Source organism: Brachycentrus maculatus, unplaced genomic scaffold (genome assembly GCF_059751285.1).
Source record: "Brachycentrus maculatus isolate JH-2025_06_01 unplaced genomic scaffold, ASM5975128v1 h1tg000297l, whole genome shotgun sequence".
Taxonomy (NCBI): domain Eukaryota; kingdom Metazoa; phylum Arthropoda; class Insecta; order Trichoptera; family Brachycentridae; genus Brachycentrus; species Brachycentrus maculatus.
Window position 1 is genome coordinate 958,832 of NW_028281048.1, and position 14,169 is coordinate 973,000.

Here is a 14,169-nt window from a genome sequence, read left to right on the forward strand (position 1 = left end):
ATTATTGATACAGAAAAAAATGGAAAAGTACTTACCTTAGTACAAAAGAAATATAACCATAGACAATATAGATTAAAAAACACGTGTAAATCATTGTGTAAATCTGTCAAAATCAATTGCTATATAATTAGTAAATAGTTAGTCTGTGTAATTAGTCTTTGTCAACTTCTCTCTACAGTCTCGGGAGCATTTTTGATTAGTATTTATTAAGTTTTCATTTATAATAAGCTCTGCAATTCAGTCCAAGGTATATTCAGTTAGTCTGTGGTATATTCTCGTGAATCACAGTCAAGACTGAATAAGTTCAGCGGCTGATCTCATATTCGATATAATTAACTGTTCTTTTTACTAATATTTTGGAAATTGTTCATGTCATATCTTGAACTCAAGTGTTATAAAATAATTTTACTGTGTTATTTTATTTTGATTGAATTGTTATCGATTTGTAGGTAATAAAATAAACTAACGATGGCTGAATTTGTGAACCAACGTGTTGAGGATATGCTCTCGGAGTTGGAACAGATGAAAAGAATCGATTTGTACACACCTGAAGAAATAAAGTATGAATATTTAAGTAAAAGTTTATTTTTAATTTAGCTTTGGAAGGGGTTTAATCAATACGTGTGAGTAGATAGATGTACATCATGTAATGTGAAATACATCAAACCCATTAAAACTATATTGTGAATGTTTTAAAAACACACAAAAAATGATACTCAATTCAATTATGTTATTGACTGGTTCTTGTAGATTAGAAATGTTTAAATCTACGATGAGCACAAATGGGATCTGTCAAAATATTTTTATAATTTAGTAAATTTTGGCATAGCCAAGAAATTCAGCATAAAAACAAAGTTGTTTCTATGAGTGACACGAGTAGGAGCTGGCAATGGTGAATTTGTGGCTTCATAAATTTCCTCACGGAAATATTTTAACAGTTCTACATTTATCCTTAAATTTAATGTTGAATGAATTGAAAAAATTTTCATTGAAGTTTTATTGATGTAATATAAAAACAAATGTCAATAAAAAATATTCATATTTCAAATGTTACTGTAACCAAATATCTCAAAATTTTATATATTTTCAATGAGCATTACAAAAGTTTGAATAAGTAGTGTTTCTATTACGGTGGGGACTGACAGGAGTCATTTCGTCGTAATAATAATAATAATAAAATTGGATAACTTATATAGCGCCATTTTCGTAAAAAAATACCTACGTAACACGTTAGGATGCGAGCATTCGTATAGTCAGTACAGCAAACCAAGCTCATTCCGAGTACTCCATCTGATATTCGGACGCTCGCTGCGAATGTTACGTTACGACGAAATGCTCTGGTCAGTCCTCACCTTTAGATGTCTTTTGTCTAGGTATTGTGGCCATTGGATGGTTTTATACATATAATTTAAACGTTTTTTGACATCTCAACATAGATGAAGAAGAATATGGGTAATTATAGGGCTTATGGCCTGTAATAGGCCGGTAAAGTGATCGCACATATCGCTCACTCCTTTCAACAACGTCATAAAAAAAAAATTTCAGGAGATCGTTTTTAAAGTTTAAAAATATAATACATTGTATTAAAAATAAATATCAAGCCACTTATTGAACTTTTTGCTGTGCAACAGATCTTTTTAGGTAAAACCTGAATATTTTTTCTCCATTTGAAAAATATTTTATATGTTAAAAAAATAATTAAATAATACCTTTTATTCAAAATGCAAAAACAACACCTTCTGCCCTGTAGCGGGTAAATATTAAGTTAAAAATATTCTGCTTTTGCTGGGATAAAGTACATTTTCTGGACATTCCGAAAACATGCAAAACTGAAAATTGTCAATTTTTGATATATGATGTTGTTGAAAGGAGTGAGCGATATGCAACATTCATCATTCTACCCATGATTGAAAACCACACTACTCAAAGTTTTGGAACTCCTAGATACATGATCAATCTCATGACACAGTACAATTGAATTCACAATAGCCATTTAGATTTTAGAGATCCTTTTATTTGGAGATCCTTTTATTTGGATGTATGCAAGATTCTAACCGTATTATTTCCATATAAATTTAATGTTATTCACTGCCTCTTCCTCCTAAACATTTCATTACGATCTTGATTTTTTATTTATGTCTTCAAAATTGATTATGTTTTTAGAGAAATCACTAAAAAGCGGACCGATTTTGAATATAAGATTCACAGACAAACAAAATGCAAAGAAGACTTTCTTAGCTACATAGCTTATGAGTGCATTCTTCTTCAGAATATAAAAATACGTCGAAAAGCTAGATCCATGAATGAAAAAAAGGCTGAGATTGAGTATGCTATTTCCAAGAGAGTGAGGAAACTGTACAAGGAATTAGTTCATCGTTTTCCTAGCGATCTGGAGTTGTGGTTGAACTACATTTTATTTTGCAAAAAAGTAAATTTTGTTTCTTGCGTCTCATCAATATTTGAGGAATTGCTTCAAGTAAGTATTTTAAATAATTGAACTACTTTTAACCTGTCCGCACTCACTCTGCACTCACTACTACACTGGTGGATGCTTGATAGAATGTACCACACCTAATTTACAGGAAACTAAACATAAACTATAAAAACTCAATGATTCGAAAAAAACATATACGGTAAAAGCTTATTAATTTGAAATTGAAAGCACCAAAGTCAATAAAAGTATTTCTTCTAACCCTTTCCGCACCCAATGGTGCATAGGGCACTGCATCCTTCTGATGTAGTGTTATCTTGATCGTTACTTACATGAAGGCAAGGTGATCACTCCTGCGCTTCAGGGACCAGTCCAGGGACTATATTAAATCAATATAGGAGTGTAAGATCACTAACATTTATTTTCACCCCCCGCCTGGGAATCGAACCCAAGACCCCCAGCACGGTAGCTAAACACTAACCATTACACCACGGAGGCGGAAAAGAATTTAGAATCAATCAACTCATTTTTCTTATTAACTGATGCCCGGCGATCTCTCTGAAGTAATTTGTATTTTTGTTAACAAAGTTAGAAAAGCAGCAAAGAAACTTTTATTCTTAATTTTTTACATGATTATTTTTCCTCTTTTTTTATTTTTATTTTGGGTGAAATTGTATTTAAATTATCAATAGTTTTCAATAAAATCATTAGAGGGACCATAGCTTTGATTCCCTTTTAGTAAGTAAAAATTAACATAAATTTTCAAGGTTATTTATGTTTATTTTTTAAAATAATAATTTATTATTATTATTATTTATTTATTTATTTCATAGATACATAGATACATTCACTATATACATATACATTTACTATATGTATTACGGCTCTTTAGGCATGGCCTGTGTTGAACCGAGATACCAACATGTTAATATCATTTTATTTATTTTTTTATTTATTTTTTAATATTATTTGTTTGTTTTTTTTAAATTATTAGACTATATACATTTCATACAGGAGATACAATAATAATTTACAGTATAAAGGTTTTACAATAAAATAATTACACCTGGACTTTAATTAAATCACTTTCTACCTTGTACCTTCCAACGAGAAGCAACCATCGACGGACACTGTTCTTAAGACCTGATCACTACTGGGATTCTTAATAAAAATTCAAAAGGCGTTTTATGTTATTTGCAATTCCCAGTTTAAAATTGAAGATTTATTTCAGGTTCACAGTGATAAAGCCAGAGTATGGCAGTTAGCTTGTCGCTGGGAATATGAAGAAATGAACAGCATCGACACTGCGAGAAGGTTCGCCGTAAAGGGCTTACAGCGACATCCTACTTGTCAGGAACTTTACGTTGATGCATTTATTATGGAGATAACAGCGGCAAAAAATGCACCAACTGAAAAAATGGTAAATTTTAATTCCTCGCTAAATCATTCAGCAATTCAATTCAAACCCTTGTCTGCACACCAATGGTGCATAGGACACTGCATTATATTATTGCAGTGTTATCTTGATTGTTAACACACAAAGGAAATGTGATCAGTACTCCATTTCAGGTACCAGTCCAGGGTAATATTGAATAAATATTAGAGTGAAAAAATCACTTATATTTATTAGACCCCCCCCTGGGAATCAAACCCGGGATCTCCAGAACGGTAGCCGAGCGTGCTGACCATTACACTGCGGAGGCAGACAAAAAACAAAAAATTATATCAATAAATAATTTTCGATTTTCAATCAATTTAATGTACAATTCTGACAAACTATGCCAGTTTCGTCAATTCATTCATATTTGCATTTAAGTGTACATGATATGGTAAGTAATATTGGTTGATTTTCCAATGATGTTGTCAACAATTTGGCCGTCAGAGGTTGTCAGGGTGATGGACGTTATAATTTCTCGTAGACAGAGAATGGTGTATGTAATGAGAATGCAGTATGCCCATTAAATCTTGACCGTAATCAAAAGTCTTGTATTATTTCAATCTGGAGCAATTCTATACATCAATGGGTTCAATGAGAGAATAATGTTCATGAGTCTATAACAATTGCAGTCTTTATAAGTTAATGTTTTTTTTTTACAGGAAACTCAACTTGCGAGAGCTAAAATATTTATGAAAAGTGCTTTAAAGCATGTTCCTGATGTGCTGATGGTCGTGAAACTGAGTAAAATTGCTAACAAATTTGACTTTGCTGTTACCCTCCAAGATAAACTGTTTTCTGAACTGTGGAAAAATCACAGTGACAAACGAGAAACCTGGGACTACATAGCACAGTGTGAACTCGAGGTAATATTTTCATAAAATAAATGATTTTTATAAAAAAAAACATTCATTAGTATGCCTGTTATTTTAATATTTTTCAGCTTTTAACTTATTCAATGTTTACAGGGGAAATCTGTTGGAAAATTTGACTGGAAATCATTGAAAGAAGAATTTTTCCTTAAAAAATGTCCTGAAAACGTTGCAAATTTCTTCAATGTGTATGAAACAGCCGCTACAAAGGTACATGCTTTATTAACACATTGTTTGCGGGAAATAATTAAAAGCGTCTTTCACATACCTACTGTTAGTAGAGAGAGGGACACACTTATAAGCATTCTATTTGGTTATTTTTGGTAGAGCGCGAGAGACGCCAAAAAACATTGTAGACACGGGAATTGGGTTTGCGGTTACTTGTGATTAGTATAATTAGGGTCGGGGTTGATGAAAAAACTGCCCGCAAACAGTGTGACATTATCATGAATATACATACAATATTGTTTGTTACGATGCTAGTATCATGCAGGCATCTTTGGTGAATATCACAGATGCTAAGATCGTATAAAAAAATCACTAACCATTTTAACTCTTCGACTACGGCACCTCCCAGCAAAGGGCACAAATCACATTTAACACACTTTATGGTAAGGCGATACTCGGATTGCAATTATTTTTTTATAATAATGTAGCTCATCATTCATAGTTGTCTATAGTCCATAGTTATATTCTTAACTATGACAAACCTAAATTTCGCAGTAGTGATCATGTTAGTGGGAATATGAAAAATCATATATAGATAGATGTCTCGGGTTTTAGTTAAAAAGAAGATACCAATTAATTGTTATCAAGTGCTTATTTATATGATTTTGCATTTTTTGTTTGTTTGTTGTATATTTAGATCCCACATGCTGATGCCTGCAATGCTTACGTTAAAAATGCCATCAAATTGACGGTTAAAGAGCCCAGTGATACAGTTGCCAAGCTACAAATATTGAAGAGAGCATTAACGAAGAGTCATATGTTGGCACAACTCACGGAAGAACTGTATAAGCTCTGGTTGGACATATTGACCTATAGTGATGAAACTTCCGAAGAAGAAATTTCTAAGGTAACACAGGATATACTAAAATTATCATAATTGCTGTATTGTTTTACGAGTGTAAACTGATGTTTCATTAAAGGGTTTATTTCTTTATCAATATGCTCAGTTCCACTTGTTATCTGTACGCATTTTAGAAAATTTTGGAATGATAAGAAAGCATTTCAATGGCTTAATTTTCCAGATAACCTGATTCGGAAAAGTCAGAAGTCTGCTCTAGAATTATCAAGACTCCAAGTCCTGTAGTTTTTGTTTTTTCTCTTGATATAGTTTTCCGATCATAAGGTTTCTTCCTATTTCTACATGCATAAAATATTGGGAGGATGTCACCATGATTTATTTATCTTTACCTCTGTTTTAGGTGTTGAAAGAAGCTAGTGTGAATCTACCAACATCGGAGTATATATGGGAAGAAAGATTAAAAAGAAACAAATCTAATCCTAATGATTTGATCGACATTTTCAAACAAGCTGAAGCCGCTTTACCCGCAGAAAAGGGGACCATACTGTGGACTATTCTACTGGAGAACACTAGAGATTTTAACAAGGTACATCTCATAGTTTTGAGCCTTTCTCAAATTCGAACTCAAATATTTTTCTAAATTTTAAGCATATTACATTTACACGTTGCTTGCATAATCTCAAATAGGAATGCAGTCCCTTTGTTTCGCAGAAATCATCTACGTCTGTCCCCTAACATTTCCATTTGTTTTTATTTCATGTGTAAATTACCTTTCAGTTGAAGAAATTGAACGAAGAAAGTTTAAGGTTGTCTGCAAATATAAGCAAAAAGTTGAAACCAGTTTTTCTTCAAACATTTTACGATGTCAGTGGCATCGGCGTGGCCAGACAAGAATATTTAGATATGGTTAAGATACCTCCATTCGAAATGGAACTCCATAAGACGATGATGAAGCTGGAGAACTCCCAAAAAATTGTAAATTACGAGCAATTGAAAAAATGCCACGAAATTGCTACACACCAGTTTGGGAAGGAAAATCCTGAGGTTTGGTTAGAATTCATTAAATTTGAGATGGATAACGCTCACCCAGAATGCTGTGGACCGTTGTACACGAGAGCTTGCTCTTCTCTCGATAATAAGTATGTTGACAAATTTATTGTTTTGTATAGTTTAAGTAAAAAATAAGATGTGTTTTTTAATATGATATATTCTAAAAATAAAAGAAAACAGCAAAAAAGTTGTATTTTGGTTTATTTTTCATATTTTAACTGTACCCTATTCTATTTAAAAGAAATGCATAATGTAAACAAACACACACCACTCCGTAGCAACTTGTTTTCGAGATCCGGCTTACATGGAATAGGCGAGTGAAGTGTTTTTATATATTTTAAAAATAGAAAAGTATTTTGTTATAATATTATTAAAAATTTCTACATATACATATTATTGAAATGCACAACAAAAGTTGCGCAAAATATCCCAAATAATTCATTACAAATTATGATTATCAAATAAATATTTAAACATAACATAAAGGACGTAAAGGAAATACATAATCAGCCTTTTAGCTATCTTTCCACTTTATATAGGCACAAAGTTAATACATATTGTCAGCTTAATCGTATAATGTCTTCGCTTACTTTAGAGCAGAGAGTAAAAACGTTTGAAAATAACCATAAATTGGATTTTTTTACTCCAAAAATACATATCATTTTATTTCTACATACATTTGGAACACAACAAAAAGTGTTTTTGGAATTGATAAGTTCCATTTGACTGTTAAATTATGTTTTTGAATTCTAGTATTGTATTAAACACTGCACATAAATATTTTTTCTCCTCATCAAATGCATAAAACAAGAATGTAAACAAAAGCCTCAATAGTAAAGGCTGCAATAGGAACGTAAAGTGATTATGATTCACTATTTCTTTTATCTATTATATCACAAAGGATTTTTCAACCTATAAATGATATATCAAGATATGTATTATAGATCCCTCAACTGAGAGAAAACATCTTTTCTTTTTATATGAATTAAAGATGATAGTCTGAGCATTTTGGAGCTTATAACCTGGCACTGGCTGATAGCATTGCACCATCTATCAAAATTTCAACCACCATACAAATTAATTCTTGCAATAGTGCATATATACAGCTTTAAAAATTAATGCAACATGGATGTTCAATAATGGGCGGTATGGCGAACGTCATACAAGTGTATCAATTGAACACTTAAACACGTAAACCCAGAGATGCTCAGACTTCCATCTTTCATTAGTATAAATATACATAATAGATCTCAGTTAAAATACCTATAAAATGTCATAATTATGCTTCCTTTGAGTGAAAATGCCAGTCCACTAAGCTAAAAATTACGAAGTAATTCAACGAATTGGCTTCGAAAATTCTCAGAATGTATTTACATAAAGCTAATATTGGAATGTCTTAAAAATTTGCCTAAATTAAAACCTAAGTAGCAAATTAATCAAATACTGGTTAAATGCCACAAGAAATTTCTCGCAGTCTACTAAATCATATAAATGACATATTAACAGTAAAAATATTTAATTTGTATTTGGTAAATGTATCACCATTTGAGCAGTGATTGGTAAAAATTGGATATGTCCATTATTCTCAATCTGTAGAGATGAATTGTGAAATGGTTTGACAGCATCGTGAGTTTTCATATGTTCATCGAGTTTTGTATTCTGATTAAAGCATAAACCGCATATACGACAGGTATAAGATTTGCTCTCTGAATGCATCCTCATATGTTGTCTTAGTTTAGTGCCCAAGGCGAACATTTTGTGGCATACGGGACATTCGTGTTGTTTTTCGATGTGTTTTGATTTTATATGGGTATTGAGCGTGGATCCACATATGAAACTGTCTAAACAGGTCTTGCATTGGTAAGGGCGTTCGCCAGTATGAATTCTCAAGTGCTTCTTTAGAGCGCGAGAGTTTCCCATTCGTTTTTCACAGAAAGGACATATCTCGGGTTTTTCACCTGCAAAAAAAGGAACAGCATTGCCATATATTTTTTTAATGTTTGTAATCCTTCATTTTAACACATTGGTTACGGCGAAGTATATGAGATAAAGAAATATAATTTGATGCAAGCGATAATAAGTCGCATTAAAAGAATGACAGAAAAGAATCAATAGTATTTTTGTATTGTTGTGACACCTATCTGCTAAGAAATATGTCTGCATATCTGCTATTAGCAAATATTACAAGAAATGAGATATTACTTGTTTTTTGTATTTGAAGTTGAAGGTAAAAGAAATGTACAAAAATGTGCACGCCGTCGGAACCTTCATTGCGTTGTCTACATATGTATATCACTCCATTCCTTGTTCATTCCTTTTGCATCTGTCAGACTATCTATATCTCTCCATTTTGTACCATTTGTAAAAGTCATGTATGACAGTTAAATTAGTCAATTGAAAGACTACAGGAGCTAAATATGTATATAATTTATGTAAATAAATAGGTAATTTACCTGTGTGTATCCGTTTGTGTTCGAGTAATGATGATGCTGTAGAAAGATTTTTATTACAAATGGAGCATCGGTAGGGTTTCTCTCCGGTGTGTGTGCACATATGTGTCTTCAACGATAGCTTTGTGACGAATGCGCGTAGACATCCCTCAAACGTACACCTATACGGTTTCTCTTGAAAATGGATATGATTGATGTGAGAAGTAAGCTCTCCGGATGTTACGTACCTATTCCCGCAATATTTGCATTCGTGGTTTTTCTCACCTCTGTGCACTTTCATATGCACGTAAAGCCCATTTCGAGTTGCCAAACTCTTCCCGCATTCGGTGCAGATGTACGTCTTAGCCGTGGAATGTGACTTTAAGTGGTCTTTCAGTTCTGACGATTGTTTGTAGCTTTTGGGACACTGGTCGCAAGTGTAGGGTCTTTCCCCTGTATGTATTCTTGTGTGGCGCTTTAGATCATCTATCCTCAGAAAACATTTCCCGCAGAATGTGCACAGTTTATTTTTCTGATTTTCTTGGTGTGTTTTCATGTGTCTGGCTAGTGTTTGCGCTTGAGAAAATGCTTGATTGCAAATATCGCAAGAATTTGAATTCGACTGAGAGATAAGAGTGGCTTTCAAATGTTCAGTTTTTACATGTCTCTTTAGATCAATTTGTTTAGTAAAGCACTGGATACATTCCGAACAAGGAAAGAGAGGCTGACTAGTTTCATCGTCTACATAACCATTTAAATCTGCATTATCGTCATTTTCTGCATTCACTTTGAGATCGCATTTCTTTTTCTTACTTTTTGAAGGTTTTTTGTGAATTTTTATGTCAGAATTATCAGAAACGCAGCAATCTAATAATTCTAATTTGGGTTCTAATATAAATGGTAATGTTGTAACCTCATCTTGGCAGTTTCCTTCAACTTTTATTTGAAATGTATCCGAATTGTTTTGTTCCGTTCCGAGATAACTCCTCAGCTCCGCGTCAGAAGTTTCGCATTGTTTCTTGAAATCGAACGCCATGCACGTGCTCTGAAGGCAGTCTGAACAAATCAACGAAGGTAAACCATCATCTTTCATTGCCTGCACAAATCAATTTAATTAATGCAATAGAAAATAATACAAGGATATCAGCTGATATTATAATAAGTAGCATTTTTTTACCTTGATCAAAGTGAAAGAAATTAGCATCTCCTTTATTAGCATGATTCTATCTGTGTCGAATATGGACATCATATTCTCGCGGACGTTTAAGCATGTGCGACATATTTTGTTTAAATCCAAATTTCTCGATCTTACGTTACACTCCATTCAAAACTAATATTGAATTATTCTTACTTAAATAGTAAAGATTTATTAAAGGCTTAAAAGAGCACTGACTTTTCAACGGCTGAAATGACACGATTTAATACTTTAGAAGCGTTTAAACAGTTCTTTAACTCATTTCCGCTTCAATCAACTGGTTGTTGAATTAAATTACTTGGGCAAGAGCACCAATTGATAACACAGGCTACTAATGACAGATGACAGCTAAACAACTCATAGATTTAATTTTTAGCCTTTGCATACGTTAGTTTTCCGAATTGGAATCAAATTGCTAATTCAAGTTTTCAACATTCGAATCTCAGTAAAAAAAAAATGATTCGGAAAACTGACTTGTGCCAGGAGTATTTATGTGACTGTGGCGGTAACTTTTACACATCCTACTAGGTGTGCCTGACGGGAATTTATGCGACACAGACTTCCCTGGACTTGCCCCAATACGTAGTCGTCCGCCCGCGTTGTTTACTGTTTACACAACTGAGTGAAGAAATCTCTGGTGAAAACGTGAAATGACATTTGAATGACGTTTGTTATGTGCGTTTATTTGTATATCGCGTTTGACTAGTTTTGGACATAAAATATAACTATTATAAACATGACGGAGACTAAATCTAGTGTAAATTTTTCTTGTCAAAGATGCCTACAACCTTTGAAACTGGATGACTCCCTCAATTACTTGGGAGAACATGCCCTAGCGGAATTGACATTAGCGATAAATTCGAATCCAAATGTTGATTTGGAGCTACAATCCGCTAGCCTTGACCATTATATACCACCCTTTCGCTTATCGGAATCTACAAATGGCGTGAACGGGTTTATGGTCATATCAGACGGCGGAGAAACCGAGTGTTTAAGCCGACAACTATTTGTAAAAGCCACATTATTTGACACATTATCTAACAACTCCGACGTTGACCACCCCTTGTGCGACGAATGTACGGATTCTCTTCTGCAGCTTATGGACCACCAATTAAAGCTAGCTGAAGGTGAATGGAAAGATTACAACGATTATTTAAAGAAATTAGAGAATGACAAAGATGACTTGAATCTGGATTCGCTAGAAAAAGAATTAGATGATTGGAAGCAAGAAGAGCAGCGTTTGTTAGATGAATTGGAGACTTTGCAGAAAGAAGAGAAGGAAACTAAAGAAGATATAGCTCATCAAGAGCGTGAAAAGGAAAGGCTAGCCAGGGAACAGGATATTTACTGGAGAGAATATACGAGGTATCGAAAAGATTTAATGAATTCCGAAGACCAATCTAAATACTACGAATGCCAACTAGCCTACACACAATCGCAACTTGAAAAGCTGAAAAAAACAAATGTCTTTTCAGCCGCCTTTTATATTTCACATTCCGGTCATTTTGGAATAATAAATAATTTCCGATTAGGAAGACTCCCGACTGCTCCTGTTGATTGGTCAGAGATCAACGCCGCTTGGGGTCAGACCGCTCTGTTACTTTCCTCTTTAGCCAGGAAATTAAACTTCAAGTTTCAAAAGTATCGGTTAGTCCCATTTGGCAATCACTCGTATATCGAATCCTTAGAAGATCACAAAGAGCTCCCTTTATACGGGTCTGGTGGATTTAGATCCTTATGGGATACTAAGTTCGACGCGGCAATGGTTGCCTTCTTGGATTGTTTGCTCCAGTTCAACGAGCAGGTGAAAAAAGACGACGCTGACTTCCGGATGCCTTACAAAATAGACCGTGGAAAAATAGAAGACACAGGAAATACATATTCAATAAAGATTCAGTTTAATTCCGAAGAACAGTGGACCAAAGCTCTTAAATTTATGTTGACTAATTTGAAGTGGGGGCTGGCGTGGGTATCATCTCAATTTGCAGAAGATAAACTAGAACCATAAAGAAGACAATTATAGCTAAATGATCTATTTTTGTATTCTACTTGAAAGATCTCTTTCCCATTGATATACTTCACATCTAATGATTACATGATTTCTTCAATATTAACCGTTAGAGTACTGAGAGTGGATATATCGACTCTGGTTTACTTTGCCAAAAGTGCGGACGTCGATATATCGACAATGACGCCAGCCAATTTTGGCAGTTAAGCTGGAAAGTCGTGTTGCAGTGTGCGCATTTCTATATTTCTGATCCAATAATATTCACAAATAAACTTATTTAACTAATGTTTAGGTTTAGTAAAAATATAAATTTTTTTTGTCCACCTCCGTAGTGTAATGGTCAGCACGCTTGGCTACCGTTCTGGAGGTCCCGGGTTCGATTCCCAGGGGGGGTCAAATAAATATAAGTGATTTTTTCACTGTAATATTTATTCAATATTACCCTGGACTGGAATCTGAAGCGGAGGGCTGATCACCTTTCCTTCATGTGTAAATGATCGAGATAACACTGCGTTTATATGAAGCAGTGCCCTATGCACCATTGGGGTGCGGTAAGGGTTTATTATTATTAAAAATAGAAATACATTATTTGTAAAAACCTCTCATTTTGCCCTTACAATGTCCACTAAATTTGAAAACCATTTTTACAAAAAAGTCTCCACCAATTTTAGAATACATATATAAGAAAAAAATCTCAGCACTAAATTGGTTAAAAGCATAAATAACATCATGATTTCATTTAACTTTGTATTACAACATATTATTGATAGTGAATTGTATATTGTTTGGTAGCTTAAATTATTTTACCTTTAAATTTCATGGTAAAAAAATATTTCCTTCAATGACTACTATTTGCTCTCAAATCTTTCTGAACATGAAAAAATTGTGTAAATTTTTTTTTTTAATTAACCTATAACAATTTTGTTAGACTTGGATTTAGTCAGCTTGTGATTGGTATAGCGGACTCTTAAATCAGAGGCTCTAGGTTTAGACCCCGCTCTCCCACAACCTGATTCTTATTTTCAAACACAAACTGCCTGGGCTTACCTGAAAATAGCATTAAATTGAAATATTTATATATAAGACTTTTAATTGGTAGATTTCAACTAGAGCAAATAAAAAAATTCATTTGTCTCATATCTACTGCATTTAGAATGCAGCAAGTATGAGGGCAAATAGTGATTTTTTAGAATATTTTTCTTACTAAAAACAGGCAGCAAAATATGGAAATGAAAACAAAAAAAAATATATTTAAAAAAAAATCACATAATTTTTCCTCTCCTCAACATTTGACATTTGTATTTATCTTGTATCTACCTAATATTTCTTATTGTGGTGGGAATTATATTGTTTGATAATTATTTTGTTTAATAATAAAGTATATTGATAAATCAAATCAAAATTCCTGATTGTGGCTAGTCTATAGTTTTAAGGAATCTTGTATCATATTCCGAGAAATATTTTTTATTGAATAAAAAAGGTTCTAGATTGTAAGAGATTATATATCAAGTTCAATAATTTTTCTTGCAATGTATAATTTTGTTGAAAATTTCCATGGTGATACATTTTGTAGATTCAATTGAAGACTCAAAAAAAGTACATGTTATAATTTATTATCCTTAAAAATGTCTTCAGAAAATTGTATTTTATTAATTGATTACTCCTTATTGAATATCATTTATTAAAACATATTATCATGATTAAAATATAATATACATTTTA

At 33.0% G+C, this 14,169-nt stretch overlaps 3 protein-coding genes across 4 annotated transcripts; 2 read left to right on the forward strand and 1 right to left on the reverse strand.

Annotated features, from left to right (window-relative positions):
* The first annotated feature begins 160 nt into the window (after positions 1 to 160).
* Positions 161 to 6,972, forward strand: LOC148304940 (U3 small nucleolar RNA-associated protein 6 homolog). The gene is made up of 9 exons (XM_088267518.1): positions 161 to 247; positions 450 to 560; positions 2,164 to 2,476; positions 3,663 to 3,851; positions 4,529 to 4,732; positions 4,835 to 4,948; positions 5,604 to 5,813; positions 6,166 to 6,351; positions 6,543 to 6,972. The coding sequence occupies exons 2-9, from the start codon at positions 469 to 471 to the stop codon at positions 6,948 to 6,950; spliced, it is 1,716 nt and encodes a 571-aa protein (XP_088123644.1). The 5' UTR covers positions 161 to 247; positions 450 to 468; the 3' UTR covers positions 6,951 to 6,972.
* Positions 6,973 to 8,206: 1,234 nt separating this feature from the next.
* Positions 8,207 to 10,775, reverse strand: LOC148304941 (uncharacterized). Of its 2 annotated transcripts, none has more exons than XM_088267519.1 (3): positions 10,422 to 10,775; positions 9,269 to 10,340; positions 8,207 to 8,773 (listed from the first exon to the last, which is right to left on the reverse strand). In XM_088267519.1, the coding sequence occupies exons 1-3, from the start codon at positions 10,566 to 10,568 to the stop codon at positions 8,331 to 8,333; spliced, it is 1,662 nt and encodes a 553-aa protein (XP_088123645.1). In that variant the 5' UTR covers positions 10,569 to 10,775; the 3' UTR covers positions 8,207 to 8,330. The 2 variants fall into 2 exon arrangements, with proteins under 2 accessions (XP_088123645.1, XP_088123646.1); XM_088267520.1 differs by having other exon boundaries at positions 9,269 to 10,300; positions 10,422 to 10,481.
* Positions 10,776 to 11,017: 242 nt separating this feature from the next.
* LOC148304942 (beclin-1-like protein) lies at positions 11,018 to 13,339 on the forward strand. Its single transcript, XM_088267521.1, has one exon. It carries the CDS (start codon positions 11,176 to 11,178, stop codon positions 12,445 to 12,447), a length of 1,272 nt encoding a protein of 423 aa, XP_088123647.1. The 5' UTR covers positions 11,018 to 11,175; the 3' UTR covers positions 12,448 to 13,339.
* The last annotated feature ends 830 nt before the right edge of the window (positions 13,340 to 14,169 follow it).

What these genes read in the sequence shown, in the direction of transcription:
- LOC148304940 (XM_088267518.1), top strand. Translation starts at nt 469, where the DNA reads ATGGCTGAATTTGTGAACCAACGTGTTGAGGATATGCTCTCGGAGTTG. An exon ending in ATGCACCAACTGAAAAAATG is followed by an intron (nt 3,852 to 4,528) that starts GTAAATTTTAAT and finishes TTTTTTTTACAG; the next exon opens with GAAACTCAACTTGCGAGAGC. An exon ending in CCGAAGAAGAAATTTCTAAG is followed by an intron (nt 5,814 to 6,165) that starts GTAACACAGGAT and finishes CCTCTGTTTTAG; the next exon opens with GTGTTGAAAGAAGCTAGTGT.
- LOC148304942 (XM_088267521.1), top strand. Translation starts at nt 11,176, where the DNA reads ATGACGGAGACTAAATCTAGTGTAAATTTTTCTTGTCAAAGATGCCTA.
- LOC148304941 (XM_088267519.1), bottom strand. Translation starts at nt 10,568, where the DNA reads ATGGAGTGTAACGTAAGATCGAGAAATTTGGATTTAAACAAAATATGT. An exon ending in TTTCTTTCACTTTGATCAAG is followed by an intron (nt 10,341 to 10,421) that starts GTAAAAAAATGC and finishes TGATTTGTGCAG; the next exon opens with GCAATGAAAGATGATGGTTT. An exon ending in ACACAAACGGATACACACAG is followed by an intron (nt 8,774 to 9,268) that starts GTAAATTACCTA and finishes CTTTTTTTGCAG; the next exon opens with GTGAAAAACCCGAGATATGT.